The sequence below is a fragment of the Hevea brasiliensis genome, chromosome 5 (genome assembly GCF_030052815.1).
Source record: "Hevea brasiliensis isolate MT/VB/25A 57/8 chromosome 5, ASM3005281v1, whole genome shotgun sequence".
NCBI lineage: Eukaryota > Viridiplantae > Streptophyta > Magnoliopsida > Malpighiales > Euphorbiaceae > Hevea > Hevea brasiliensis.
In genome coordinates, this window is record NC_079497.1 from 7,177,086 (window position 1) to 7,204,990 (window position 27,905).

The 27,905-nt window shown below is 31.6% G+C and overlaps 4 protein-coding genes and 1 non-coding gene across 6 annotated transcripts; 3 read left to right on the forward strand and 2 right to left on the reverse strand.

Annotated features, from left to right (window-relative positions):
• Positions 1-104: 104 nt before the first annotated feature.
• On the reverse strand, positions 105-1,605 carry LOC110656754 (DNA damage-repair/toleration protein DRT102). 2 transcript variants are annotated; one of them, XM_021813678.2, is made up of 2 exons: positions 1,471-1,605; positions 105-1,346 (listed from the first exon to the last, which is right to left on the reverse strand). In XM_021813678.2, the coding sequence occupies exon 2, from the start codon at positions 1,277-1,279 to the stop codon at positions 308-310; it is 972 nt and encodes a 323-aa protein (XP_021669370.2). In that variant the 5' UTR covers positions 1,280-1,346; positions 1,471-1,605; the 3' UTR covers positions 105-307. The 2 variants fall into 2 exon arrangements, with proteins under 2 accessions (XP_021669370.2, XP_021669369.2); XM_021813677.2 differs by having other exon boundaries at positions 1,449-1,582.
• A 9,200-nt stretch (positions 1,606-10,805) lies between these two features.
• Positions 10,806-14,721, forward strand: LOC110656751 (probable serine/threonine-protein kinase WNK9). The gene is made up of 7 exons (XM_021813673.2): positions 10,806-11,245; positions 11,332-11,369; positions 11,596-11,823; positions 11,969-12,189; positions 12,334-12,491; positions 12,567-13,005; positions 13,116-14,721. The coding sequence occupies exons 1-7, from the start codon at positions 11,171-11,173 to the stop codon at positions 14,168-14,170; spliced, it is 2,214 nt and encodes a 737-aa protein (XP_021669365.2). The 5' UTR covers positions 10,806-11,170; the 3' UTR covers positions 14,171-14,721.
• Positions 14,722-18,045: 3,324 nt separating this feature from the next.
• On the reverse strand, positions 18,046-25,003 carry LOC110656748 (uncharacterized). The gene is made up of 6 exons (XM_021813669.2): positions 24,152-25,003; positions 21,302-21,404; positions 19,639-19,694; positions 19,375-19,539; positions 18,414-18,527; positions 18,046-18,332 (listed from the first exon to the last, which is right to left on the reverse strand). Exons 1-6 carry the CDS (start codon positions 24,686-24,688, stop codon positions 18,240-18,242), a joined length of 1,068 nt encoding a protein of 355 aa, XP_021669361.2. The 5' UTR covers positions 24,689-25,003; the 3' UTR covers positions 18,046-18,239.
• Positions 25,004-25,157: 154 nt separating this feature from the next.
• LOC110656750 (40S ribosomal protein S24-1) lies at positions 25,158-27,860 on the forward strand. Its single transcript, XM_058146750.1, has 5 exons — positions 25,158-25,343; positions 26,188-26,229; positions 26,549-26,719; positions 27,422-27,508; positions 27,617-27,860. Exons 1-5 carry the CDS (start codon positions 25,272-25,274, stop codon positions 27,656-27,658), a joined length of 414 nt encoding a protein of 137 aa, XP_058002733.1. The 5' UTR covers positions 25,158-25,271; the 3' UTR covers positions 27,659-27,860.
• On the forward strand, positions 25,782-25,869 carry LOC131180503 (small nucleolar RNA SNORD24). Its single transcript, XR_009149270.1, has one exon. It is a non-coding gene; the product is annotated as a small nucleolar RNA SNORD24 (small nucleolar RNA).
• Positions 27,861-27,905: the final 45 nt, after the last annotated feature.

A 27,905-nucleotide genomic window follows, 5' to 3' on the forward strand; every position in this document is an offset into this window, starting at 1 on the left:
TTTTAACATATTTTCTGCCATTACAGTGAAAGCAGCAAGATATGGAATGCAACTAGGAATAGCACAAAATCATGATCAGCTATCAAACACAATGAGCAACTAAGTTACTTCAAAGATAACTTATTTATGTATCAAAATAAGGCTCAAGTTCAGGACTAACAGCAAATGGTAATGATCACAACTCCATATCCTCAATATATTTCACTCTATGACAATGATGATATTAACTTTCATTACACAACAAAGAGTTACCATGCAACACATATCCGGCATTATAGAAAAAGGAAGCTCATTTCACATCCACACCTTACTTTATCCACTCAAATCCATCCTCTGCTTCTTTCTCAATGGCACTCTTTGCAACCTCCAGATCCTCATCGAAGAAAATATCCCACTGGCCCTCCCACTTGATGAAAAACTCTGTATCCTCAAAATACTTCACTCTGTGCACATCCCCAGCAGGAGTAAACAGATAATCTCCAACACCCAGATCATACTTTGTCTTCTTGCTCAAATTCCACACCCTCTTGCTCCCCTTCATCACCACCAAATCATGCCCAAATGTATGGTGATGGGCCGGCTCAACACTCCCTGCCTTGAAGCTCACTATAGCTGATGTTGGGCTCTCCCTTACTATCTTCATTGAACCTCCTGGGATAATATCAATCGGATCCAGCTTCCTGTTCTTCACTAAGCAACATAGAGCACACGGAGTTAGAGTTTCTTCTTTATTTTCATTGGATTTTTCCTCTTGTCCAATTTTTGGCATTTCAGCAAGGGAATTTTCCAGGAAAGAAGATATTTCTTCGCTCCACGGAGCGAAATTAGAAGCAGGACAAGGGGCTTTGAAAGGTGTATTGAGCCAGGTGTCGAGGATTTCTATGGCAGATTCTGGAGATGTGGACATGCCAGAGACCGCAAGAACATTGCAGTTGTTAATGGAGCGGGTGTTGATAGCTTCGGCTGTTGAAAGGCAGGTGGAAGCGAAGACGCCAGGGAACTTGTTGGCAAATATGGAGACACCGACGCCGGTTCCGCAAGCTACAAGGCCACGGATTTCAGGGCAAAGAGAGGATGGAGATGTGGCGTTAGCAGCGGAGACGCGGCGGCCAACCTCAGCGGCGATCGAGTAGTAGGAGGAAGTACCGAGGTCTTCAACGTCTATCTTAAGAGAGCGGAGATGCGAGACAAGAGCGTCCTTGAGGTTGCAGCCGAAGGAATCCGCTCCGGTTATGATTTTGAGAGGCTGGGGAGTAGCGGCGACGGTAGATTCAGCCATTTGTGCTGTTGGCAGCGGCGGTGTAGAGGTCGTAACAGGGAGTGATGGAGTACGGGACACCAATTATCTGAAATTAAATCATTAAATTCTAGAAAGTAGATCGACATCGGGCCATATTCATCCAAAAAAATAATAATTAACTGAAATAAAATATGAGGATAAAGTATACTTTAATATATGTACAGTAATACCATGGCGCTTCACTTCGCAAAACAAGACTGTTGCAGACAGGGTTTTAAGGGATGACAAGGCCTCTGAATCAAAGCTTGCCGAATTGAAATTATGGGCCCATCAGACCCAAAAGTGGCGTATACCCTTTCCTTCCGTTAACCCTAACAATGTAATTAGGTGACAATGTGATTAGATGGTCTGTTTGATACACAGTGGTAAGGGCGTGCAAACGGTCGGTTCGATTTCGAATCGAATCAAACTGATAAAATTAAAAATTAAAAATTTTAAAAACTAAATCAAATCGATTGATAAGAGAAAATTGAACCGAATCGAATCGATAAATATCGGTTCGGTTGAATTTTAAACCGATCAAATCGAAATTTATAAAATTTCATATTTTTAACATTAAATCTAAATAATAAAAATATAAAAACAAAAAAAAATAGAAATCAAAACTTAAAAATCTTAAGGTTCGGTTCGGTTTTTTTTATTTTGGTTCAGTTTGATTCGGTTCGATTCAATTCGGTTTGATTTTTTATTTCCTATATATATTAATAATTTCGGTTTGGTTCGGTTTTTTTGATTTTTTTTTATGAAAATAACCGAACTGAACCGATTAACTGAAATTATTAAAATTATAAATCGAATCGAACCGAATGAATTTTAAAACCCAATCGATTGAACCAAATTTAATCAGTTCGGTTCGATTTTTCGATTTAAACCGAAAACTGCTCTCCCCTACACGGAGGATAACTATTAGCTGATAAACTTTATTAATAATTGATATCTGTTAATAGCTGTTAGTTGATAGCTATTAATTGATAATAGTTGATAGTTGATGATGGCTGATTTATATTAAGTGTTTAATAAAATTATATTTAATTATTACTATTGACATATGAAATGACTAACAAGAGTATACATATCATATAATTTATTTTATTATTTAAATAAATATAAAATTATAAATTAATTATATTATATTATTTATTTTATTATTAAATTAAATATATAATTATTAAATTAATATATTATATCATTTATTATATTATTAAAATAAATATATAATTATTAATATATTATATTATATTATTTATTTTATTATTGAAATAAGAAAATAATTGATTTTTTAAAAAAATAATTAAATAACTTTAAAAATATAGATAAAATAGTAAAGTAATTATTATTTTTAAGTTTAAACTTATAATTAATTTTAAGTTTTTAAATATAAATAAATATTTTATATTTTGTGCTATTAATAAAAAAATTTAATAAAATTAAAATATGTTAATTAAAACATTAAAATTATAAATAAAAAAGATAAAAATATCAATAATATTATTTTTTAAGTTAAAGAAAAAAAATATAGTCAAAATAAAAAATTAAACTAATTCAGTTAAACGGCTCTAAAAATAGAGTTATACAAACTGCAGCTGATGGATACTATATCAGTTATCCATCAGCTATTAGCTTTAATTTTTTAAGCTTGTTAAACGTCTATTTGAGTATATATCAGCTATCAACTATACCCAATAAATAAATCAAATACCATCAAAATAAGAAAAGATTTTATAAAATAAAATAAAATAATGGTAAATAAGGTATTAAAATCTCACCGCCTATAAATTTAGTAGTTGAAAAGCGAAGATTTTAAAGATTTTAAAAATTTTAAAATTTTTAAAAATTTTTTATTTTAAAAGTCTATTTGACATTGTATTTAGAGTTCTGAAACTATTTTTTTAAATAAAAATATTATTTTAAATATTATTAAAAAAAATTATAAAAAATTATTTTATTATTTTAATATTTATAAATAAAATTTATTAAATTTAATTTTATATTATTTTTTAATACTTTCTAAATAATATGCATACCGAGGGGCCAGTTGTCAGTTTCCAGTCATTGATAAGGTTTTTATTTTAGATGGATGAGACCTGTGAATAGCTATGTGGCCTCTCTTAGGCCCAGTTTGGTCCACAAATACCTCAACCCAAAAAATAATATAGGCTTTTTTTTTTCTTTCCACCACTCAAATTTAAATTTTGCAGAATTAAAATAATTTTAATATTATTAAATTAAAATGTAATGTGTAAAGAAATACATAGAGTTAAATATAATAAAATAAGAAATTAAATTTTCATAAAAATTTTTTTTATTTTTTAAATAGTTAATTATACATTAAAAAACCAGCTACTTTATTAAGAAAACTTATGGAAAACATAAAAAAATTGAATCTTCATACCATAATTGCCACTGTTTATAGTTAGTTTTTAAGATGGAATACTTAAAATGGAAATTTATTATCATCTTACACGAATCTAAATTTGATTAAAATTTATTATTAATTATCTGAGTCCGTTTTAAATCCAAATAAAATTTATTATTAACTATCCGAATCATTCTCAAATCCAATTATTATTACTTGAATAATACTCGAACTCATTTAATTTTATATATTTTAATTAATAATTTACATATAAAAAAATTTATCAATAATTTATATTTTAAAAAAATTAATAATTTTATAAAATATTTAAATTCTATTTTATTTAAAATATAAATATAAAATATATAAATATCATTAAAAAAATCATATATTTTATATATAATTGAGTATTTATATAAACGAATTTATGTAATAAATACTCAACATATAAAATTTGAATTTGACCCGAGCTCTTCACGAGTACTATTTTTCAAACATTGAATCGAATTATATATTACTCAAATTCTTCATATTCGGTCAGATACCCATAAAAACTTGATCCACTATGCTCCCTAAATGGATTGTTAATATATAACATCTAGAAAAGGAAAACAAAACAAAAATTGTAGAAGTTAAGAGAATAGATAATAGTACACGTTAAAAATACTAAAAAATAATATTTATTTAGATATAAAATTATAATTTTATTCATTTATAAATAAAATTTATATATTTATATTATAAAAATATGTGCTTCGAGAATCCTGAATAATCCATCATGGTCAACTATACCCATGTGTTAATCCTCAACCTAAATCCCAAACAGTCCACATGCCCATTCTACACTACAATTTCATCCAATTTCTCCTAAATCCATCAATATCATTCAAAATTCTACAGTCCTATGTTAAAAAAAAAATTATAAGACAAATTCCAACTCAATTGAATTTTAACATTCCATGTTAATTTGGGTTTTATTTTCGCAAAGTAATGATGTTAGAATTGAATTCAACATTAAAACATAAATATAATATTTTATTATTCCACTATCAATAATTCAATATCATTTTTCTATATATTATACGAACAAAATTCCCAATCACTTGGTGGCTAAAATGGGAAATCATATGATTCAACAAAAAATAAGGAAAAAAAAAAACTATACAGATTGAACATGAAGTAAATAGTTAAGTGATGTTAATTAATCAAGGCAAATGTCCAATACTTTAAGCTTAAATCTATAGCTTACATCATAAAATCCCTACAATTGCGGGGTTTGAAGTATATTTTAGCATAGTCTAGTTGATTATTATTTTGATTTTAGTATCAAATAATTGGTGAATTATAGAATTTATAAACTTGCATTCTCAAATTTTCAGTTACTCTTTAAAATATGGAGTATGAAAGACATAGAGCATGGATTTCAAATTTCTTTTTAAAAATATAAAATTTGACAATTCATTAATAAATATCATAATATAAGTACAATAGATTTGACATTAGTAATAAATAAATTTATATTTCACAAGTAAAATTAAATGTCCAACCCTTATGAATAGAAAAAATTTATATTTAAAATATTTTATCTTTATAACGAGTCTATTTAGTGTGAGTAAAATTAAAATCAGTGAGCTAAGACTTTATCCTTTATTTTAGACATTAGAATTTACTACATCTTTGATACGAATAGGCTATCAAAAATTATAATTATAGATAATTAATCATAAATAAATAAATAATCTAAATTTCATTAAATATAATACATGTCTTAATCTCAAAGATTAATAATAATAATTAATTATTATTTATTCTGGAAGAAATAGCAACTTAGGAGAATGGGAAGTCATTAAATTGTGCTTTTTGAAGTACTTATGCTTTTTTTTTTTCAGACTTTAATCCAAGCTACGACAGAATCAACGACAACTAGTCAAACGTGGAAAATTGATTCTTGATAATGACACCTTTGTTCCTGTTCTGCCCATCATTAGTAAAACTTTGATTTCCATATGTAATAATGTTTTTTTTTTTTTTAAAAAATGCTACTCCCAGCCCAATGAAATCATCATACGTTTAAAAAATAAAAAGTTAAGGAAGTATTTTAATTATATATATATAGATAAAATATATAAATTAATGATAAAAATAAATTATCATTAAAATTAAAATTAATTTTAATGAAATTTTTATTTTTATATAAATCAATTTATATATAATATATAATTGATATGAGATCTCAAAATTTTATATATTGATAGATAGACCTTTTCAGTCTAATCTATATATCATGAATTCATACATAATATTCATGGTATTTACATACAAACTTTTCTTCATATATATAAAATTATGAATTCATTTCTATATATTACACACTTATCTTTTCAGTCTAATCTAGATTTTATAAATAAAATTAATCAATACCCATAATATTTGATCCAAGAAATTATTATTTAATTTATTTTCTCCCTTTCAATAAAATTGATATGCTCCAAATTTCTGTTAAGCGAAAGTTATTATATATTAATAGATTTATTATATGCATATGATTTATTATGAATTTAAGATATAAAATATATAGTGTGATTTTATTTATTAAATATATAAATTTTATATATTTATATTTTAAATACATAATAATATAAGTTTAAGTAAAAATTTTACATAAATTTATAACAATAAGTTTAAATAAAAATTTTTCACAAATTTATTCCAACAATTAATTAATAGAAATATTTAAAAAAAAAATCTCAATAACAAAACAAAAGGGAAAATGGGGAAAAAAGGATCTAGGCCTTAGCTAGGTTTAATTAATGTCAAAATCATGAGTAGAGATTTTCAGCAGACACCCACAGAAACAACTCTGCAAGAAAAATGTCCCAACTGTTGAGCTCTTAGATTAAGACCAGACAAAATCCTAAGATCTGTGCATGTGAGCTCGAGTCTATGGTGTCATCACTGTGCCCTAACCTCCATACTTGACACGTGGCTACTGGACTGTATTGTTGTTTCTGTTGGCTCTACAGGGACTCGAGTACAAAATCAATACATATTTCGCGAATCAATTGATATGCATAATAATATATACATATTACGCGATACAATTAATATAGAATTATATTAAATTAATTTAATATAAAATAATATTTTTAATATGATTTGGTATAAATTATTTCATTTAATAGGAATCAACATATTTAATACATTTTGACACATTTAACACTTGTAATCTTTATAAAATAATGTATTATATAAAATTTATGCATTAATTTTAATCATGCATAAATTTAATAATATACAATATGGAATCTAACATTAAACAATTAAGCAATATTTTAGCATTTAATTAATTAAAACTTTAAAAAATTAATTATTTGTAAAACAATATAATTTTTAACTTGATACATAAATTTACAAATTAAATGAGTTCTAATGAAGGGAATGCAAACTGATTATAATAAAATAATAAATATCTAACATAATTAATAATTAGTTTTATATTTACTAATTATAAGTAAATTAACAAGTTACAGGTTAACACATAACATGAATAATAAAATGTATCATAAATATGTCAAATTAAATTAGCGAATTAACTTACGGTAAGACATAATTATTGATGTGTCATAAATGAATCAATATGAACACAAATAACTCCAAACCGAATTCACTATTTTTATAATATTATATTCATAGTTGGTGTCTAAAATTGCTATCCTAGTCTTACCCAAGCACTAGAATGATGATTGAATTTTAATTTTGAGATAAAATTAAAAAATAAAATTACACTATTTTTTCCCATATGCATTTTCCTCATTTTTAAATAGATGGTTATCTAAGTGTTTGATTGAGATTTGATACTAACTTATCAAACTAGGTTACAAAGTATTCAATTATATAATTCTCAGCCTAATGCATTTTCATTTTTAGCTAAAGATCAAATGTATCCTAACAATGGTGTGAAAAAGGTTGAATTTGACCAATTCCATAACTCTAAACTTTTTTTTTTTCATTTATCATGTCTCTATCAATTATATTCTACTTATATGATGGAATTCATCTTATCTAATTTTAAAATTTAATATTTTTTAAATATAAAAAAAAAATGGGGTTGTATGATTTGTGCCAAAAGTTCAAGTTGTTAATAGAGGTACAACTTAAACTCAATGTAATAGTCCAAATATTATAGGCCAAAAAGATGTGGGTAGAATGTTGACCCACTAAACTCTTTCACTCACTATCAATACTATTCTAGAACATTTGATTTTTACATTATATATATAATAAATGCCTAATTTCCTAGAGACATGTTTTGAAGATTTGCAAGTAAGAAAATCTAATGAGGGTAAGGATTCCATCAACTTAAAATTTGCTTAAATATACATCTATTTAATAATATTATTAACATATTTTAATCATTAAAATATTTTTTTCAAATTATTTTGAGAGTATTTAAAAAAAAAGTAATTTTAATTTAATTTTTTTTATTTTTCAATCATAATTTCAAATGGAGCTTATATCTCCATGAGTCTACCTCATTCGTGTGAAACATGGGAATAACTTGGGTTGACAAAAAAGTGAAATGGCAAGACTTTTGACTCTTTGATTGGCTTAAACTACACAAGAAGATGAATAACTTTAGCTTAATTTCATCGTCATATCTCAATTTTATATTTCTTAAATTTTAATTTGTATCATAAAAATACTTAAATTTTAATTTAATATCGCTCAAAATCACTATAATTAAATTTTATTGGATACTCCAATCATAAATTAATATCCAGATAAATTAAAATATGCACGATAAAAAATAATTTAAAAATAAAGAAAAATTAGAGAAAATAAACCACAATCATATAGAGAATGTTCTCTTTCGCTTGGCAATGAGAGAAAATTTTTTACTGTGCTTGATCTACCTTGCTATACATATATTTAAGATCAATTTCTGATTATATCATCCAACAGTACAGAGAAATTGAAATTTGAATATTTTTATAATATAAATTTATATTAAATAATAGTAATAAAATAACTTCAAAATTGAGGAGAGATGGATAAAATTAAGCAGCTTTTCTTTTCATGCTATCACTCATTTTTTAGATGACTTTTTGTGCACTCCACATTATAAGGCATCATTTGTTCAATGGAACATGAAAAGAGTTTTAACATATTAGAAGATTCAAAATCAATGTCCTATGATTAAGCTAAATTTCCTCTTCAATGAAATGGAGTGAGAGATCCATACCAAAATAAAGTTATTAAATATATAGTCTACATCCTATTATTAATTATAATTTTTTTAAAGTCATATCATAAAATATATTTATATTTTAATAATTTTAATAAATAATGTTAATCTTGATATAAATAATATATATTTTTAATATAGTATAAATAAATCATCCCTATTTGAATTAAAGAAATAAATTTAACATAAAAATACTAAATAATTTTAAGTAGTTTATTTTACCAATCAGGAGATAATCTGATTAGTTTTCACTTACTTTCAAATAGGGCTAAGTATTATATTTAAATCAAATCAAACTGAACCAAATCGTTAAAATTGAGTTAATCGAATTATCATATTTTAAAAATCAAATCGAACCGAATCGCTCTAATTTAGTTTGTTTTGATCCAAACCAATCAGTTTTTGGGGTTTCATGAATTATTTTATTTAAACTTGATTTTCAAGTTATTTAGTCTAATAAAAAAATGATATTATATATAAGGAATTATCAATAAATTAAACTAAGTCTCTTAATTAATTATATTATTCTTAAGAACTAAATAATAATTGTCAAATCATTAATTAAATTTAGATTCTTTAATTTAAATAATTAAAAAAAATCAATCACCATGAATTGGGAACACACATATATATATATATATATCTTGCTATTCTCATCTTTATTTATTATAAAATAAAACAATATATAAATGGAACAACAATATTCTCATTTTATTTTTATAATTTTATAAAATTATTTATATAGTATTTTACATATTAAATTTTAAATATCATTAATTTATTGTGCTTGATGAGATAATGGCTTTAACATTTGGGTAAACTATTGGTTAATATTATATTTTTAATTTAGTTAAAGTGTATTTAAAATAAAATTTGAATTAAAAAATTGAAGATTATTTTATTTTTTAAGTTGACTAATCTCTAAAATGGAGAATTCACCAACCCCTTTTGAATAAAAATGAATGAATTTGGCCTTGCTTTCACACCAAGCTGATTCCTATTTTGTTTTACCTAACATCAAATTATTTCCTAAAAAATCTTATACATAGCAAGTGTTTAAGAAAAAAAAAATTAAATATATATTTTTTTAGGAATCCCAATAATTATATTAGGGATTCATGTTGATTACATTTTTAATTTAACATTTAAAAAAAATCTGAAATTTTTAATATATATATATTTTTTTTTTATTGTCTTTATGATTTATTGTTGAATCTACCCTTTAATTTTTACAATAAAATTATAAAAATTTTAATGTATTTCAATATATGACATTTTAAATTAGTTCATATTTTAGTGTTTTAGTTTTTCTAATTTAATTAGACTTTATTTTTGAGATTATTATACTATAATATTTTTTAATTCTTTAAAATTTTTTATTTTTTATTGTAATCAGTTGATTCCGATCCGAATTGAACTAAAACCATAAAATTGAATTTATATAAAATGTTAATCGAATCGAACCAAATTTATTTAAAATGTTAATTGAATTAGATTGAAAATCAAATTTATATAAAATGTCAATTTATTCAGTTAGTTCAATTTTTTGGCTAAATTAATCGAAATGAACCGAATAACAAAAATTTTTGAAAAATATGAATTAAAATTGAACCAATTTACTAAATAACCATACTAAAAAATCGAATTAAATCAATTCGATTTAAATTTTTAATTTAAACCGTTTGGTACACTCCCCTATTTTTCATGGTAGTGTAAGGGTAAAATTGTTAATTTCGAAATAATAAAATTCAAGCATATTTATTATAGTTGACCTACTTTTTTATTTAACAAAAGAACTGTTGCTATTATTGTTATTATTATTATTATTATTATTTTGTAAATATGATACACATATACCATTCGAGTGTCAAGCTCGGAAGGTCCTGTTTTGTGCATTAGTATTTGTTTTTTAAAGAAAATTGCAGGCCTCCTTCAAGGGCTTTTTACCACCGGCTATTTCTGTCTCAGAATTTGTGATGTTCCCTTCATGGGGTGGGTGGCTGTGGCTCTGTAAGTATTCTTTCTTAAAATGTGGCAAACAGATGCAAAACTTTGTCCTATAACACACACTCTCTATCTCTCTCTTCCTCTTCTCTTTCTTTCAGAAAAAAAAAAGGCCATAGAAAAGTAATATTTTTTGGTGACAAAGAAATCATCTTTCTTTAGCATTTCTTACTCTGACTCATAAGAGAAAGACAACAAGGGGGAACCTAAATTTGCAATAAAAGAAGGAAATTGCCACCCAATATACATAAAAAAGCTTTGGAAAATGAATGGTCTCTCACATCTTCAGCCAGATTACTCTGAGTTTGTTGAAGTTGATCCAACTGGAAGATATGGAAGAGTATATAATATTTACACCTCTCTCTTTGCTTCTCTTTTCTTGAGCTGTGAGTTTGATTTTGGAGTATGATTTTTTTCTTTTTGCAGTATAATGAAATTCTTGGCAGAGGAGCTTCAAAGACAGTGTATGCATCCAAGATTTTCTCTTTCATTTAATTGCTTGGATCCCATTTCAGATTTGTCCTTCATTTTTGTTTTTCTCTTCTTCTTTATTGGTTCTCTTGTTTGAATTTGATGCATGCCCATTTCATATTTTTGCAAAATTTGGCCTTTTTCTTGGGATCTATACGTGAGTTTTGGCAAATGGTTTGGATATTGATTTTTGAGTTATTGGATGTTGAATTGATGCAGTTACAGAGCATTTGATGAGTATGAAGGGATTGAAGTTGCTTGGAACCAGGTCAAGCTCTATGATTTCCTGCAAAGCCCTGAAGATCTTGAAAGACTCTACTGTGAGATTCATCTGCTTAAGACATTGAAGCATAAGAACATAATGAAATTTTATACTTCTTGGGTTGATACTGCAAATAGGAACATCAACTTTGTGACTGAAATGTTCACCTCTGGGACTTTAAGACAGTAAGAATTGTCAAGAATCTAATGATTCCATGATCCTTTTTTTTTTGGTGCTTTTCTAATCATTTTAGTTTGTGGGTCTTCTCTATTATTTATCATTTTTAAGTTGGTCCTCTTGCCCTTTTTTTTTTCCTTTGGCCTTTCATAGGTACCGGTTAAAGCACAAGAGAGTTAACATTAGAGCAGTGAAGAATTGGTGTAGGCAGATCTTGAGAGGACTTCTCTATCTCCATAGCCATAACCCTCCTGTGATCCATAGAGATCTAAAATGCGATAACATTTTTGTCAATGGAAACCAAGGTGAAGTGAAGATTGGAGATCTTGGCCTCGCTGCAATTCTTCGAAAATCGCATGCTGCTCACTGTGTTGGTATGCATAATTGATTCGAGTCCTGTGAAATCTCTTTATCCATCACTTGACTAGAGCTGAGCAAAGAGATCGTCTATTTCTCAAGTAATATTTACGTTGTGGTGTTTTTTTTTTTTTTTTCCTATGGACCTGTTCTTTCTTCAGGGACACCAGAGTTTATGGCCCCAGAAGTGTATGCAGAGGCATACAATGAATTGGTGGATATTTACTCTTTTGGGATGTGCATTTTGGAAATGGTCACTTTTGAATATCCGTATAGCGAATGCACCCATCCAGCTCAAATCTATAAGAAAGTTATCTCTGTAAGAACTCTCTCTCTCTCTCTCTCTCTCTCTCTCTGTGAAAAATGATAGATTTCACCTACTTTATCATTTTAGGGCAGAAAGCCTGATGCTCTCTACAAAGTGAAGGATCCAGAAGTAAGACAATTTGTGGAGAAATGCTTGGCAACTGTATCACTTAGGCTCTCAGCTAGAGAGTTGTTGAATGATCCATTTCTCCAAATTGATGATTGTGAATCTAATTTTAGACCTTTAGATTATGGGCCGGAAATTGATGGCATGGGTCCTCTCATAAGGCAACCTTACCTTGAATTTCGTGACAATACTTATCCCTGCAGTGATGGATACTCAAATGGCTATAGCTATGATGCTCAGAATGAATTGGAATATCATCCAGTTGAGTTCGAACAAAGTGGAATTGAACTTTTTGAGTATCATGATGACGAACATTATGCAAATGTTGACATAAGTATAAAAGGGAAGAGGCGAGATGATGGTGGAATCTTTTTAAGGCTTCGAATTACAGATAAAGATGGTTAGCAAGCCTCCTATCTTCTTTTCTCTTACTTAGCATTTCTGTAAATTGTTAACTTTCCCGTCTACTTTGGTGAATGTCTAACCTGGTACTTTATTATCTCCTTGCAGGTCGCATTCGAAACATATATTTCCCATTTGATGTTGAAACTGATACAGCATTGAGTGTTGCTACTGAAATGGTTGCAGAACTTGATATTACTGATCAAGATGTGACTAAAATTGCAGATACAATTGATGGGGAGATTGCTTCCTTGGTTCCAGATTGGAGGCCAGGGCCAGGCATAGAGGAAACACCTCGCTTTGCAAATCAAACCTTCTGTCACAATTGTGCTTCCAATCGAACCTCTAATGGTTCACTTATAGATTTTCTATCAAATAATCCATGTTGTAGAAATGGATGTGCTTCCATGCATGGCCGATTTGAAGAGATTACATTCCAGGCTGATGAACCTGAGCTTCATTCAACAGAAGGTGCTCCAAACATACTGAGCCATTCGGACTGCTTACGCTATCAGGAAATTTGGGGTCAACATGAAAGCCGCGATCTTATTCCAGTGGGATCTGGAAGAAGCCATTCAGATGAAGAATATGAAAAAGTTGATCAATCAATCACAGCAAAGGATGAGAATAATGTAAAGATGGAAAATGAATTTCATTCTGGTGCAGGGAAGTCAATTCTACACTTAAGAAGTTCTGGTTCTTTTTGCAGACTTTCTTCATTGTACAATGACCTCTCAGACAGTAATGAGAACAAAATCCGGAAAGAATTGAGATGGCTTAAAGCGAAGTACCATATCGAATTGGGAAAACTTAGAGATCAACAATTAGGAATTGTATCAACATCTTCAACTTCTAGCAATAGAAACTGCAAACCAAGTAATGGGGTTTTGTCATCTGCAGTAATGAATTCATTTCAAGGAAGTACCAATGGAGATCTCTTCAAATCTTTAGGTCATGAGAAGCTTTATGGTCCCAATTTGCATAATGATGTCAATAATAGCCGCCCCAATTTGGATACCAGAAGGGCCCGAAATTGTGTGGCGATGAAGGAATCCCCGAGAACAAGTGACATGGTCACTGCCAAGAGTTTCTACAGTAGGTCATTGCTTCCACATTCACTTCACAGGACAACATCCCTTCCAGTTGATGCTGTTGATGTATAACATATGTAAGACACTTTTTTTCATTCTTTTACGAGTTCCTTACTGTAGAGGCTTTATTATTATACAATCAACCTTTATGGGGAGAGAACAAAATCCACCCTCAATGTGCTCATGTCCTACTAGCCAGCTGCCAGCCTATCTTGCACTTATTATGGCATATGTAATTATGATGAGAGATGCAAAGTTCTGACCCTATAGAATCTCAAATGGGGATGTTATTCGATGTATTTTTATCCATTTGTCCCCCAGAAGTAAAATAGTGCACAATGTGATGTTGGAGTTGGAGAGTGTAGAAGAAAGATGGTTTGAGGCTTTTATGAGATCTTTAGATATATTGAATTGGTTGAGGACTCCATGTGCAATACCTACTGGCTTTTATTTGAACTACCATCAGGGTGGTTATTATTATTAGCTATCATGAGGAGAGATTCAATCATTGAAGCTTGCAGGGCCTCCAGGTGTAATGACTCAGTTGAATTGGAGTCCCATGTGCATTTCTGTTCACCTTAAATCTGTCAAGAGCAGAGAGGCACTAAATGCCTTTTCTTTTACTGTTCTTTTGAAGTGCATAGCTAAATCTCTATTTCCGTGTTGAATAATTTGTTTTATATTTGGTAAGCAAATTTATTTTATAGGGGGATTGAGGGAATGAGCTTCCGACTTGACACCTAATGCTGATGAGTAATAGGTTAGACTGTAGTAAACAAGACTATGCATTTGGTATACAAGTTACAGCTGACCAATAAGAGGTTTTCTTGAGGGCTTCTGCTATTTCTGGTAGAGCCCACACATTAAGGCAGCCATAAAGAGAATCTTGCAAAGAATACTAACAAGTGAATATGGCCCACAAAAGCATTATCTTATATGCAAGCTGATTGTTGCCCACATGACCAGTATGGTTCATTTAATAATGGATGGTCCACAAACTGACCTCAATGAGGCTGCTTTTGATGTAGACTTGGAAGAATAGTAATCAATCCACGCATAAACCCTCACCTTATAAAGTTGAAGGTACAAAAATTGTACTCTTTTAAGTATCAGGTATGCAAGGTCAAAACTCCTAGTTGATAATGAGTCATGGGTGGGTTAAACGGTCAATCTACAAGAAGAAACTTGTGTGCTTAGGTGAGCTTCAATTGCCAAAAAAATTAGGTGCCGGTTTCAAGTTGGCTATACAAGTGGCTTAAATAAATAACATTGGCAAATCATGCGGAAGAAGATAGATTAAACAATGAAATCATACCTGTTGCCGTTTCAAAATTTGAACATACTAAAATACCTAATCTGCAGGTAGAAAGGGATTTTTTTTTTCCTTCTTTGAAAAAGATATATATATATATATATATATATATATATATGAGTTTAGAATTAAGATTTAATTGTTATTGCTGTTAAGGTTTAAATCTTGAGATTGGAACACAGAACAATTTTTTTTTTTGAATTTTTTGATTTTAATGCGAATGATTTACTTTTGTTTCATCTAAATTTAATATAATATACATCCAATAACAATAATAATTAAATTTTAATTTTTAATTAATTGAGATTATCAGGATAGATCCATTTTTTCACCATTCAGTTTTATTAGATATCAGATTCACATCAAATAGAGCATGCCTAGATGAGCATGTCAGATGATTACATTTTACGTTGGCCGTCAACCTATTGCGACCTTTCTCCTATATCCGAATTTAAAATCCGCTGTCTTGCTAACCTCATGGAGGCGGAGTTACATCTTGGAGCAACTAAAAGAAAAAAAAAAAAGCTTGGAGGCTTTTGATTGAAAAGTCAAAACCAATCACAAAAATTTAATTAAACTAATTGGCGCAATAAGCAAATTCTTGACAATTTAAGCTAACACGAAACCATGATGTGAGCCGATTTCCCCTTACCCCCTCTCTCGTATTCAGGAAGGGGATGTTTGGATAAGCTACCAAGAAACAAACAAAAACAACAAAAGATTCACCACAACACAAGCATGCTCCTTGCTTCATGATTAAATTGGTGACTGTGGACGCCAGTTAAGTCACAAGATATATGCATTACTATTAAGTTAATGGCTTCTGATGAATTATGTGTGATATAGAATACACTTAAATGGCTAATGGGTGGGTGAGGAGTTGGTTTGGATAGAGAGAGAGAGAGAGAAAGAAAGAGAAACTTTAAATGATTGAGAAGCTTTTCCTGTTTTTTGCTTTCTCATATCAATAATGTGATGATGATGTGGATTTGAGAATTTTTTTTTTGGTCATAATTTTTGTGATTACAACCAATGCAACGTACAATCAGTGGAACATATGGATCTTAGAAAGGTGATTTCCCTTTACTAAAGGGGTGATTTTATGTACACCTAGATAAGCATATTCCACAGCAGCAACAACTTTTTCTAAAGGGATGGATTGAAAAATCACCATTCCTTGGTTAAATTCAAGACTGGAAAAAGCTTTGAAAAGCATAAAAGAAAAAATTCCACTGAAAATAGCCACAGATAATACCATTCTTTAACATTTATATATCCTAGGGTAAACCCATCCTGCCATTTTCTTAAATTTGTTTATATTTTGTTCTTTCATGAAAGTTGTCTGCAGTTTGGATGATAAAGATCGATACTTCAGCCTGTTCTTTGTTAGGTATTCTAGATTTTAAAACACGTAAACAGTGTGGCCAAACACACTGTAAAAATACAAAAATATCTACATGGTAAAACTTCTTAAGAAAGAGTACTTAGTTAATGGAAGAATGCAAAAAACTTGCCTTGGCTTGGAGTAGGTAACAACCAAATCGATGGCCTAAGCGTGTTGAAAAGCATCATCAATGACTATTTAGAAATCAGACCTGAAACAATGACAGTATGTCATTTAGCTCATGCCGTTTAATTATAATATACACATATCTTACAGTTCAAATCCCTATTTCTGCTTCCAAGCAACTCTTAATGCAAACAAAATATTTAAAACATACTCTTGGAAATTGCCATTCCACTCGGAATCAAATAAAATTAAGATAGCAATATTACTTTATTGCAATGGAAGTTGCCATCATCCAAGAAAGTGGCCAATGTTAGGCCTGAGTCCACTATTAGGTGATAATGACAACACTTTTAAAGTTCAAGTCAACTCCTTATCACTTTCTTGTCATATTTCTAACTGGATGTATCCACGAAGCCACTCCAGTGGCAAACTGATAGAATCTGCCCTATACAATTCAGCACAGGAGTGTATAATATAAATGTCCCAAAATGCTTTATGCATCTTCTAGAATATGAAAAATTGATAACCTAACAACGTTAGGAGTGAAAAACTAGATAGCTTAGATACCAAGTCCGTAATAAAAAAACAAGAACGTAATCATTTCTTGAACCATGCACATGAATTTGAAGAATCAATTAAAGTTCAATGCATACTGTGAACGAATTTGATTTGGATGAGGATTGTGAACAATCTAGAGAGATGAGTGTCAACTAGAATATTGGAAATGTTAGAACTTAGAAGAGGTAACCAAATAGTAATCTTAGTCCCATACTCAAAAAAACAGGATCACAATTCACTATTCCAGTATGAAATAAGTTCTAATCTCTGCTTCCAATAGTCTCCTGAAAGAAGAAAATATCTAGGTGTCTAAAGTTCTGCAACAAAACCTGGACAATGAAGAGAGCAATATTACAATAACAACAAAATATCATTGAGGAAGAAAGCAAACATAATGTTCTAATTTTTCTGAGGCAAGCTCAATTGTTTTATAATTACATTTCAAACCAACACTTTAGAGACTAAATTCTAACGAACTATGAGAATATATATATATATATATATATATATATATAGAGAGAGAGAGAGAGAGAGAGAGAGAGAGAGAGAGAGAGAGAGACCAATAAATTGCTAGCAAGAAGACTAAGTATTGCCGTATAAATTACACATTTCTCTTTATAAGTTTAACAATTCAATAAAACATAAAGCCATCTATTCAATAAGAGATGAGAATGCTTCCAATCCCATACATAAACTTATCCTATACAAATGCCCCTTAAACTTTTTAAAATCAGGAGATCCAAGTTAATGCTATACAATTTTTACAGAGGCCTCAAAAGTGGATAATCTTCCAGCAGCTCCGGCTCCGTCAGTGTATCATTTTCATTTTGAGGGGTCCATAACACCTCAACTGCCTGCATGATAATCAAAATAGATTCAAGTCACTGGATCAATATATTTATGGGTCACCATTCAGATAATATTGCTGTACTTACAAGTATTTTGCTGGTGGGAATGGAACCTAGCTTTTGCAATGCTTCCTTTAGGTCTCCGCTACCATTGATGGTCGGCAGTTTATGTGCTCCTTCGGCAGCCACCAAGATAGTTATCTGAATGAAACATGAATAATTTCACTTTAAATAAGATTCATAACAAAGGCTGACTTAATAAACCTCCACATCTGATGCTGCAGATATCCAAGAACTGCATTAAATTCTCTTAGAGGAGCATGATAATTTACAGCACCAAATTTCTTGACAAAGAGGAACTTGGCTTTGAAATATAAAGCTTGATTGCAGTCTTAAATCTTGATAACAAATTGTTGGTTTTCCACAGTTGATGCACTGCCAATAGATCTAATAAAAAAGGCCAGATAGTTTTCCATTCATTGTTCACACATCATCATTAATCTGCTAAAATAGCAGAAGATAGTGCAAACAGATTCCATTATAACCTACAGGAAGAACATCCTATAATTTCCTTGATTTCATTTAATTCTCTCTTTTCCATTTATCTACTCATACTCAAGTGGAGAATGATCATTTGCAAGTTGTAACATTAGCATGGAGTTAGGTTGCAAACTCTTAGTACACAATAATAGGTTTCACCACAAGGGATAACAGGCATCTGAGGCCAAATGATCTTTTTTCCCCAAAGGATCTAGCTGCCCCTTGGATTTAGAAATCAAAAAAATTAAGAAAAGAAACCAATCTAAATTTTCAAATATGGCAACATCTTGAACCATCAGAAAATAAAGAAGTTCTCGAATACAGCAATATCTCCTTTGCATGCCAATCAGATTATATATTGGTTTTTAAAGCTCAAAAACATACAAATCCAAGTCCTGAAGCTTAAGCATGAAATGTATAAACTACAACATTAAGCTACAAAAAGTCTTTAACTCCATTATTTGATATCAAATCTAAAACAATGGCAACTTCAGAGATGAAACCTTACCACTATATACTCATTGTTAAATCGATTAGCTCTTTGGCTTGTTGTGGCTTGCTTTTTTATGTTGTTCACATTAACAAGCGTTTCTTCATCAAATTTCCCCCTTTCTTCAATAGATAGTTGATTAAAACGTTTCTCACCATCCTCAATGCTTTGCTTCACATCCGCCTGAAATACAATCACATACATAAAGGCATAAAGCATATAAAGGGTGCACTTAAGTCCTAATTTGAACAAACGTATTCCAGCAGCTAGCTGTTGACTTACATATGAATAGCCAGAGATGCAATAATCAGGATGCCGAAGCAAAGCTAGTAATGTCTCTGCAACCAAAACAAATGCAATATGAACTAATATTTGATGGAACAGTATGAGATTTTCTTCACTGCAAAAATATGGTTTTAATAACATGACTACTATCATGCTCTATTGAATTACACTTTAGCCGATCATGTTTTATGCAAAATTGCTATGATGGTAGTATGGTACAATAAAATCATGCAGTATCTGAAAAAAAAAATTTGGCAGCTGCTTTTAACACAATGTTCATTAAGTGCAATCTTATAATTGGGTTGCTGAGAGGGGAAGAAAAGAATGAAGTCAACTCAGCAAGATACTAATTTCCAACTTATAGTCTTTAGATTACACTGTCCTTGGCTCAGGAAAGGCTTGAGAAGCCTTAAGGATTGGCCATTATGCTGGCTACAACTCCAGCTGCATGCTTATAGCAAACATCAGGGAAAAGTTCCAAACACAAATTTAATCTCTCTTGTTCTAAATATATTGTTAAAAGAAAAAAAAAAAAGAAGATGCAAGCAACCAACTATGCAGCAAAAGGAAACGTGATCCAAAATAATTACAAGTCAAATAAGAACTGTAGAAGTCCAATAAAAGAGGAATATCCAAAAAGTCATTCGAGGAATAGGTCTGATGGTAGCTGTTCATCCCATTTGACAGGACCCCATATAATCAGTCTTTCTTTTAGCTATTGAGTTTTACTTTGATTGATTAACATGTGATGTAAAAAATTTCCAAAGTCATCTAATTTAATCTGCTACTAAGATACCTCTAACCTATCAAAAGCATAGCACTCTAGTCTTTGTAAACTATTTTTCTAGCCAGCGCTGCCAACCTCCCCCTCACCCCCCCTTTCCCTTCCCCACCAATTTTATCATTGAATGAATTTCTCATGTTAAAATTACAAAAAAACCCAGCCAACTTAAATCACCTAATTATATAAGAAATGAGATACTACTTCCTCACCTGTCAAGTTGTCAGCAGTAAGTTTATATCACCATCAAACACCTCTTAGAGACAACCTAGTGTCACTGAACCAACTTGTCAACAAAAATTCACTATGATCCAAATTACGGACCCTGAATGACTATAATTTTTACTACATTGCCTCCAAGAACTTCTAATAGCCAGGTTGAGCTGATATGGTGTTTTTCCAACTTAAAAAGGATTGATGATGGTTAAAGAAGCATGCTATACAAAAAATAAAATAGTATCCTTAGAGGCTTTTAATGCATTATTAATCTATTTTAGTCACTTCTAATATTTCACATTGTCTTTCTAAGTTTCTTTCCAAACTTACTATATGTTTCCCTTAAAAGTTTAAAGACGTATGCCTTCCTCATAGGAAGTTGCTAACATACTCATTATAATAATGGACTTGGATCAGACCATATAAGAGACCAACATTAAAATAACTAGGCATACATGTGCTAAGGGTATAAATATAATATTCTTTCATTGTATTCTTATAATCCATTCATATGCAAAAGACATTCCATATCTGCTGCATATCTTACAGTAAGGTAAAATGGAAGTTTCAATTTCAACCTTTCTAAAGAACAAAATGGAAGAGAGGAAAATAAGAACAAATTAAAATCGAAAAAGACAACATCAAAAAAAAAGGAAGCTATACCTGTCAATACATAGCTCAGACCCTCTGACGAGGATGTATCTGCAATTTCTGCAATTTGATTGAGATCTCTCTGAAGAGACCTGCCCATGCCCAACAACCCAACCTAAGAAAAGAAAATAGGAATGAAATATATTATTATAGAAGAAGCCTTCCTTAAATGAACAAGAATCAACAAATAATAGAAAATAAACTTTCTTGCAATCACAAAACGCATTTTGTATCAACAAGCCACCGCAATTAGGTATGCATCTAGAGCAAAATGAATCTTGTTTTTCACCTCAAATGATAATAAGCCTTTTTCTTAGGGCTAATGATATATTAATGACCTACCTAGATTGCACAATTCTTCATTCCAAGCAGGAATTATTGGTCCTAGTACAAGTGTAGTCATCATGATCAGAATAGTTGTACCAAAATAATGAAATAAACCCAATTAGACTAGCACCTTAACCCTCAAAATCATTAAAGAACGAACTGCCTCACCCAGTCACAAATAAAATAACCGTGCATAATTTGCCATAGACGAATTTGAGTTACAATATACTACTGAAAAAGCAAGATGCAACAATCCCAAACCCAATTTAACCAAAAATTTTTATTTTTACGAACCAGCTGAAGCCAAATCGACTTCCTCTTAACCAGGAAGACAAATAGAGCTCTATGCAAGGATTGCAAGGTCATTCCAGGAGAGGCTTTAACAAGTCAACATAGGTTGGTGGTCTTGGATGTCAAGTTTAGGAACAATTCAAGTAAGGTCAGAAGAAATAGTGTAGCTCGAACAAAGTGGTGGGAGTTCAAAGGAGTAAAGCAAGTGAAGTTAAAAAATGAGCTTCTTGAGTCCGAAGTATGGAAGCTAGATATGGAGGCCAATGATATGTGGATACAGATGGCATCAAAGATTAGAGAAGTAGCTAGAAAAGTACTTGGGGAGTCTAAAGGACATGGACCACCCTCAAAAGAGAGATGGTGGTGGAATGAGGAAGTACAAAAGGCAGTGAAGAGAAAAAGGGAATGGTATAAGAAATTACCTAAATGTGATAATAATGAGGCATATGAACAGTACAAGATAGAAAAGAAAGAGGCAAAAAAGGCAGTTAGCCAAGCAAGAGCACAGGCCTTTGAAAAGTTATATGAGAAACTTGGAACTAAAGAAGGGGAGAAAGATATTTATAGATTAGCAAGGAGTAGAGAAAGGAAATGTCAAGATCTCAATCAAGTTAGGTGCATTAAGGATAAAGAAGGAAAAGTGTTGGTGAAAGATGAGGACATTAAAGAAAGATGGAGAAATTATTTTAATGATCTCTTTAATAATAGTCAAAATGGAAATAGCGTGAATATAGATTATAGAACAATAGAAAAGAATGTAAATTATACTAGAAGGATTAGATCTTTAGAAGTAAAGGAAGCACTTAAGAGAATGAAAGTAGGTAAAGCCTGTGGACCCGATGAAATACCAATTGAAGTGTGGAAGTATTTGGGAGATATGGGAGTGGCATGGTTAACTAAATTATTTAATAAGATTCTAAACTCAAAGAAAATGCCTAATGAATGGAGGAAGAGTATTTTAGTACCTATTTTTAAAATAAGGAGACATACGAGTTGCTCAAACTATAGGGAATTAAACTTATGAGCCATACTATGAAGTTGTGGGAGAGAGTTGTGGAGCATCGACTACGTCATGATACTTCTATCTCTCTCAATCAATTTGGTTTCATGCTGGTCGTTCAACTATGGAAGCGATCTTTCTCATTAGAAGCTTGATGGAGAAATATAGAGATGGGAAGAAAGATCTACACATGGTTTTTATTGATTTGGAGAAGGCTTATGATAGTGTTCCAAGAGAGGTCTTATGGAATACGTTAGAACAAAAGAGGGTATCTATTAGGTATATACAAGTATTGAAAGATATGTATGAAGGAGCAACTACTATTTTGCGCACAAAGGGAGGGGACACAAGAGATTTTCCGATCTCAATTGGATTACACCAAGGATCACCATAAGCCCTTACCTTTTACATTAGTTTTAGATGAACCGAGAAACATATACAAGAGAGTATTCCTTGGTGCATGATGTTTGCGGATGATATTGTTCTGATAGATGAGACACGAGAAGGAGTCAATAGGAAGCTAGAACTTTGGAGAAGTACTCTAGAGTCAAAGGGTTTTAAGTTAAGTAGAACGAAGACAGAATACATGCATTGCAAGTTCAGTGAAGGCCAAACTGGTGATAGGGAAGGAGTTAGTTTGAATGGAGTGGCACTGTCCCAAAGTAATCACTTTAAATATCTAGGCTCAGTCCTTCAAGTAGATGGGGGATGTGAGGAGGATGTTAGTCATAGGATTAAAGCCGGATCGTTGAAGTGGAGACGTGCCACGGGAGTTTTATGTGATCGTAAGATTCCCAATAAATTAAAAGAAAAATTTTACCGTACAGCCATACGACCGGCTATGCTATATGGTAGTGAGTGTTGGGCACTGAAAGAGTCCTATGCATCTAAGATAAGAGTTGCAGAGATGAGAATGTTAAGGTGGATGAGTGGCCATACTAGACTAGATAAAGTTCGTAATGAAAGTATTAGAGAAAAGGTAGGAGTGGTGCCAATTGAAGATAAGTTGAGAGAAGGGAGATTGAGGTGGTTTGGTCATGTGAAGCGTAGACATACGGAGACTCCAGTTAGACAAGTAGAACAATTTTTAGGATAAAAGCTTAGTTGAGTTGAGTTGTAGGTGCCTCAGCACATCGTTAAGCATAGAGCAACCACTACGCATAACTTAATCACTACATAAACCAAACTAATAATCATTGGAACCTTACCGACGAAAACAAATTAATTCAAGCAGCAGCCATTACCTGAAGCTTAAGAACACTAGTTCTAGCTGTATCAGTGAGCACCCCACCCTCACTCCTATCGGAAAGGAACCCTGAAACCAACATGAACGCCGCGAAACCGGCCAATATAAAACATAAACTAGACCCAGCACCCACACCGACTCCGACTGCAGGACCAACGTAAATGCCGCCGCCGCCGCCACCACCACCGAACGGCGATGGCGCGTAGTACGGCACCGAGTATGAAAACCCTGAACTGGACGTATGAGGAACTGAATAGCTTCTAGACGATAATGAAGATGACTGGGAAAAAGACCTCCCACCCATTCTCCCACCGGAGGCAGCAAATGCAGAATTAGGGTTGTACATCAATAAAAGCCCCACTAAAATAGTTGCAATTGCAGGTTTTTTAAGCGCTTCAAGAGATTTTATGATCATATTGTAAATGATCTTAAAGGGGTTGATTGTTACAGATCTAGCAGGGGATTTGGGATTGGAATTCGAACTCGAACTTGAACTTGGATCATTATTAACCGAGTTCGTTAAAAGTTTATCCATGAAAGAGCATTCAACGCTGAATTTAGCAAAGCTCAGCCCTTTAATTGTCAAGTTATCGCCGCATTCAGTAGGTCTGAGAGGGAGGGGATAAGGAATAGACGGAAGAGGACGAGGCGGGGATAACTGGATAGGGAGGCTCTGCCGCCATTTCAATGGGCTCTATTCGAGCAAAGAAGCAGTTGCCATGAAATTAAAGACAGAATACAGGGACCTTGTTAGCGATCTGAGCTGGAGTTTTGGTGCGATTATCCAGAAATTGCGATATATTACACAAGGAGATGATGATGAAATGCGGCTTTTGTGAACAGATCAATGAGCGCGGGTTTTCACATTAAGCAATTGGGCCTATTTGATGGCACGTGACGGAATCCCACCATCACGTGACGTGGATCTATGGGCTGAAACAGCCCATCAAGGCCCAATAAAGGATGAGTGAAACCCTAAATTAAATGCTATAAAAGCTGGGGTCTTGCGGTCTTGCCCCCCATCACTTTCTCGTTGAGCTTGCTGCTGCCTCTGTTACTTGACCTCTCTGCCTCGAGAAATACCTTCTAGGTTTTAGCTATCTTCTCTCGCTGAAACCATGGCGGACAAGGCGGTTACTATTCGTACCAGGAAGTTCATGACCAACCGGCTCCTATCCAGGAAGCAATTTGTAAGCCTTATTTTTTCCTTTCTCGCATCAAATTTTCAGGCCAATTTTCTTCACTTTCTTAGTGGCCTAGCGTCCTTTTAGCACAGTTACTCAGTTTTATTGCTCTATTGGGTTATAGGTCCTAAACTAAAAATGAAAGGAGAAATTGATTTTAAGATTTTGTCTTTTATGAATATCAATTATCTTGCATATTTTGCCATTGTTATTGTATTTTTTAGTTTACTCGGTAGAGAAAGATTGCTATTGATGTTAAAGCTCAAATGATTGTTACGTCTTAGGTGGGATTTCAAATGATGATAATGTGTAATTGTGTTAAAATCATTTTATCTGATAATTCACGGGGTTCTAGACTGGTATTTTAATGGGGCTCAGGTCTAATTTTTTTATTCGTATCCCTTTGTTTTGCATTGGATTGTTTAGGTCCAATATTTGCTGCAGGGCCAGTGATGTGAGAAAATATTTGCTACTCTTGATGGGTTTTAAACAACCCACTTGAGGATTCCTATCCACCAAGATCTCTGAGGCAATATTTTATATTCTTCCTCAATTTGTTAATCAGTGACTCGTTTAACTTTTTCTTCTTGGAATTCTTCATTCTTGACGTTTGATCAATTGAACCTTTGATGGCTGCTAGTGACCTAATGCTATGTTTATTTATTTATGTATTTATTTTTCCTGATGATGATAGTTTAGCGTATGAGAACTCTGTTGCTTACGAGAACTCTGACGCTTATGAGCTTTTGCAGATAGAGGATTATGATGATGTCATATTCTTGTTCACATTTTGCTTTCATCCTGGGTGTGTATGTAGATTTTAATTTTTTTTTTCTATTGATTAATGCAGATAATTGATGTTCTTCACCCTGGAAGGCCCAATGTTTCCAAGGTATATATTGATAATTCAGACTTCTCCTTTTGCATTTTTCATTTATTTTGTTATAGTTATTAATCATTAGAAACAATTTAGAATTTCGTATTTTGGGAATTTGATTTTCCCAACTAGAGTGAAGTGTTAAAGCAACTAAGCCATCACTGGGCGGATAGTTATGCTATATGCCCATGAATGGGGAACTATATCGCTATTTCTGATTTAAATTTCTAAGTAGAGCATCCATTTGTTAATTGACATGTGTTTTTACTTTGACCTGTTCAATAGTTTATTCACCTGGTTTTGTTGTTTTGTTTACATTCTTCCTGTAATGAAGGTGGAACTGAAGGAGAAGCTAGCAAGCTTGTATGAGGTGAAGGATCCCAACACAATTTTTGTGTTTAAGTTCAGGACTCATTTTGGAGGTGGGAAATCCACTGGGTTTGGGCTGATTTATGATTCAGTTGAGAATGCAAAGAAGTATGAGCCCAAGTACAGACTCATCAGGGTAGGTTTTCATATTTAATTCTCTTCAGGATAGAAACTTTCATTATTAGTCTCAGATTTTGTTTGGTTAACTTTCTTTTTTATGCTATTGTATTTTACAATGGCACAAGGTGTGAAAAAGCTATCTAACCCAATCGATGACTAATTTATTAATATTGGCAAGAACTCCAAGGGTCCAAAGTGGCACTATGTGAGAGCTAAATTACCAAGATTTCACTTCTACCTACATTTTTGGTGCCTTGGCCTTTGTTCACCTCACTGCTAAACTAGCTTATTTTGTCTGAAAGCTTTATAGATTATGGAGGTTGACATTATCTGATTCACAGTCATTTGCTTTTTCCTTTTTATTTTAATAAAAATATTTAATTTTTGGGTGATAATAGAGCTTATACGTAAATGTGTACAACATTCAAAATAGAAATAATCATTTAATTTGGATTGTGGTTATTAGTGCATTTGATGGGTGTACACTGTTTTGTTGACATTTGGTCTCTTAATAAAATTGTGTTTCTAAGTTCTATAATTTTTCAATATATCTAATTCATTGTTCATCTGACGGTTAAAAGTGACTTGGTAATTGTTCTTGTCCTCGCCTGCTCCTCGTATGCATATTGAATGCATGCTTTCTTATATTTCTTGGGTTGTGATTGGTCTCTAGAATGTTATTTTGTTTGCCTTTCAAGTGTTTCTTCTTTTTGTGCAGAATGGACTTGACACTAAAGTAGAGAAGTCAAGGAAGCAATTGAAGGAGAGAAAGAACAGGGCCAAGAAGATTCGTGGAGTAAAGAAGGTAAGATATTAGATTCATTTGTAATGGTTTCTTGAGGTTGGCCTTACCAGTTCTTAAAATTTCCAATGTTATACAAGTCATTGCTGATCATTGATATTTCTTATGCAGACAAAGGCTAGTGATGCTGCCAAGGGAGGAAAGAAGAAATAAATTTTCAAGGATATGCCCATATCCGCTAATTGGATTTTCTTTAATAGTTCTCAAGCATTTAGATAATTTTGAATGGAATCTTTTATTGTCATTGTGGATGTTTAATTTTTCATTATATGATTTTGAGCACACTTTGAAGAGGACAAATTTTGACAAATTTTGAAATGTTGAGTAGTTGTACATTTGCTGTTATTTTCTTTCACCAACCTGTGTAGCAATGGTTCTTTTGTTGTTTTTTGGTTTTGGT

Bases quoted from the DNA above. Each gene is read 5' to 3' on its own strand.
- LOC110656750 (XM_058146750.1), top strand. From the start codon at position 25,272: ATGGCGGACAAGGCGGTTACTATTCGTACCAGGAAGTTCATGACCAAC. The intron at 26,230-26,548 runs GTATATATTGAT...CCTGTAATGAAG, and splicing joins GAAGGCCCAATGTTTCCAAG to GTGGAACTGAAGGAGAAGCT. The intron at 27,509-27,616 runs GTAAGATATTAG...TTTCTTATGCAG, and splicing joins AGATTCGTGGAGTAAAGAAG to ACAAAGGCTAGTGATGCTGC.
- LOC110656751 (XM_021813673.2), top strand. From the start codon at position 11,171: ATGAATGGTCTCTCACATCTTCAGCCAGATTACTCTGAGTTTGTTGAA. The intron at 12,190-12,333 runs GTATGCATAATT...TTCTTTCTTCAG, and splicing joins GCATGCTGCTCACTGTGTTG to GGACACCAGAGTTTATGGCC. The intron at 12,492-12,566 runs GTAAGAACTCTC...TTATCATTTTAG, and splicing joins TCTATAAGAAAGTTATCTCT to GGCAGAAAGCCTGATGCTCT.
- LOC110656754 (XM_021813678.2), bottom strand. From the start codon at position 1,279: ATGGCTGAATCTACCGTCGCCGCTACTCCCCAGCCTCTCAAAATCATA.
- LOC110656748 (XM_021813669.2), bottom strand. From the start codon at position 24,688: ATGGATAAACTTTTAACGAACTCGGTTAATAATGATCCAAGTTCAAGT. The intron at 18,528-19,374 runs GTAAGGTTTCAT...TGTTTCATTCAG, and splicing joins TTAACAATGAGTATATAGTG to ATAACTATCTTGGTGGCTGC. The intron at 18,333-18,413 runs GTAAGTACAGCA...ATTATCATGCAG, and splicing joins TTCCCACCAGCAAAATACTT to GCAGTTGAGGTGTTATGGAC.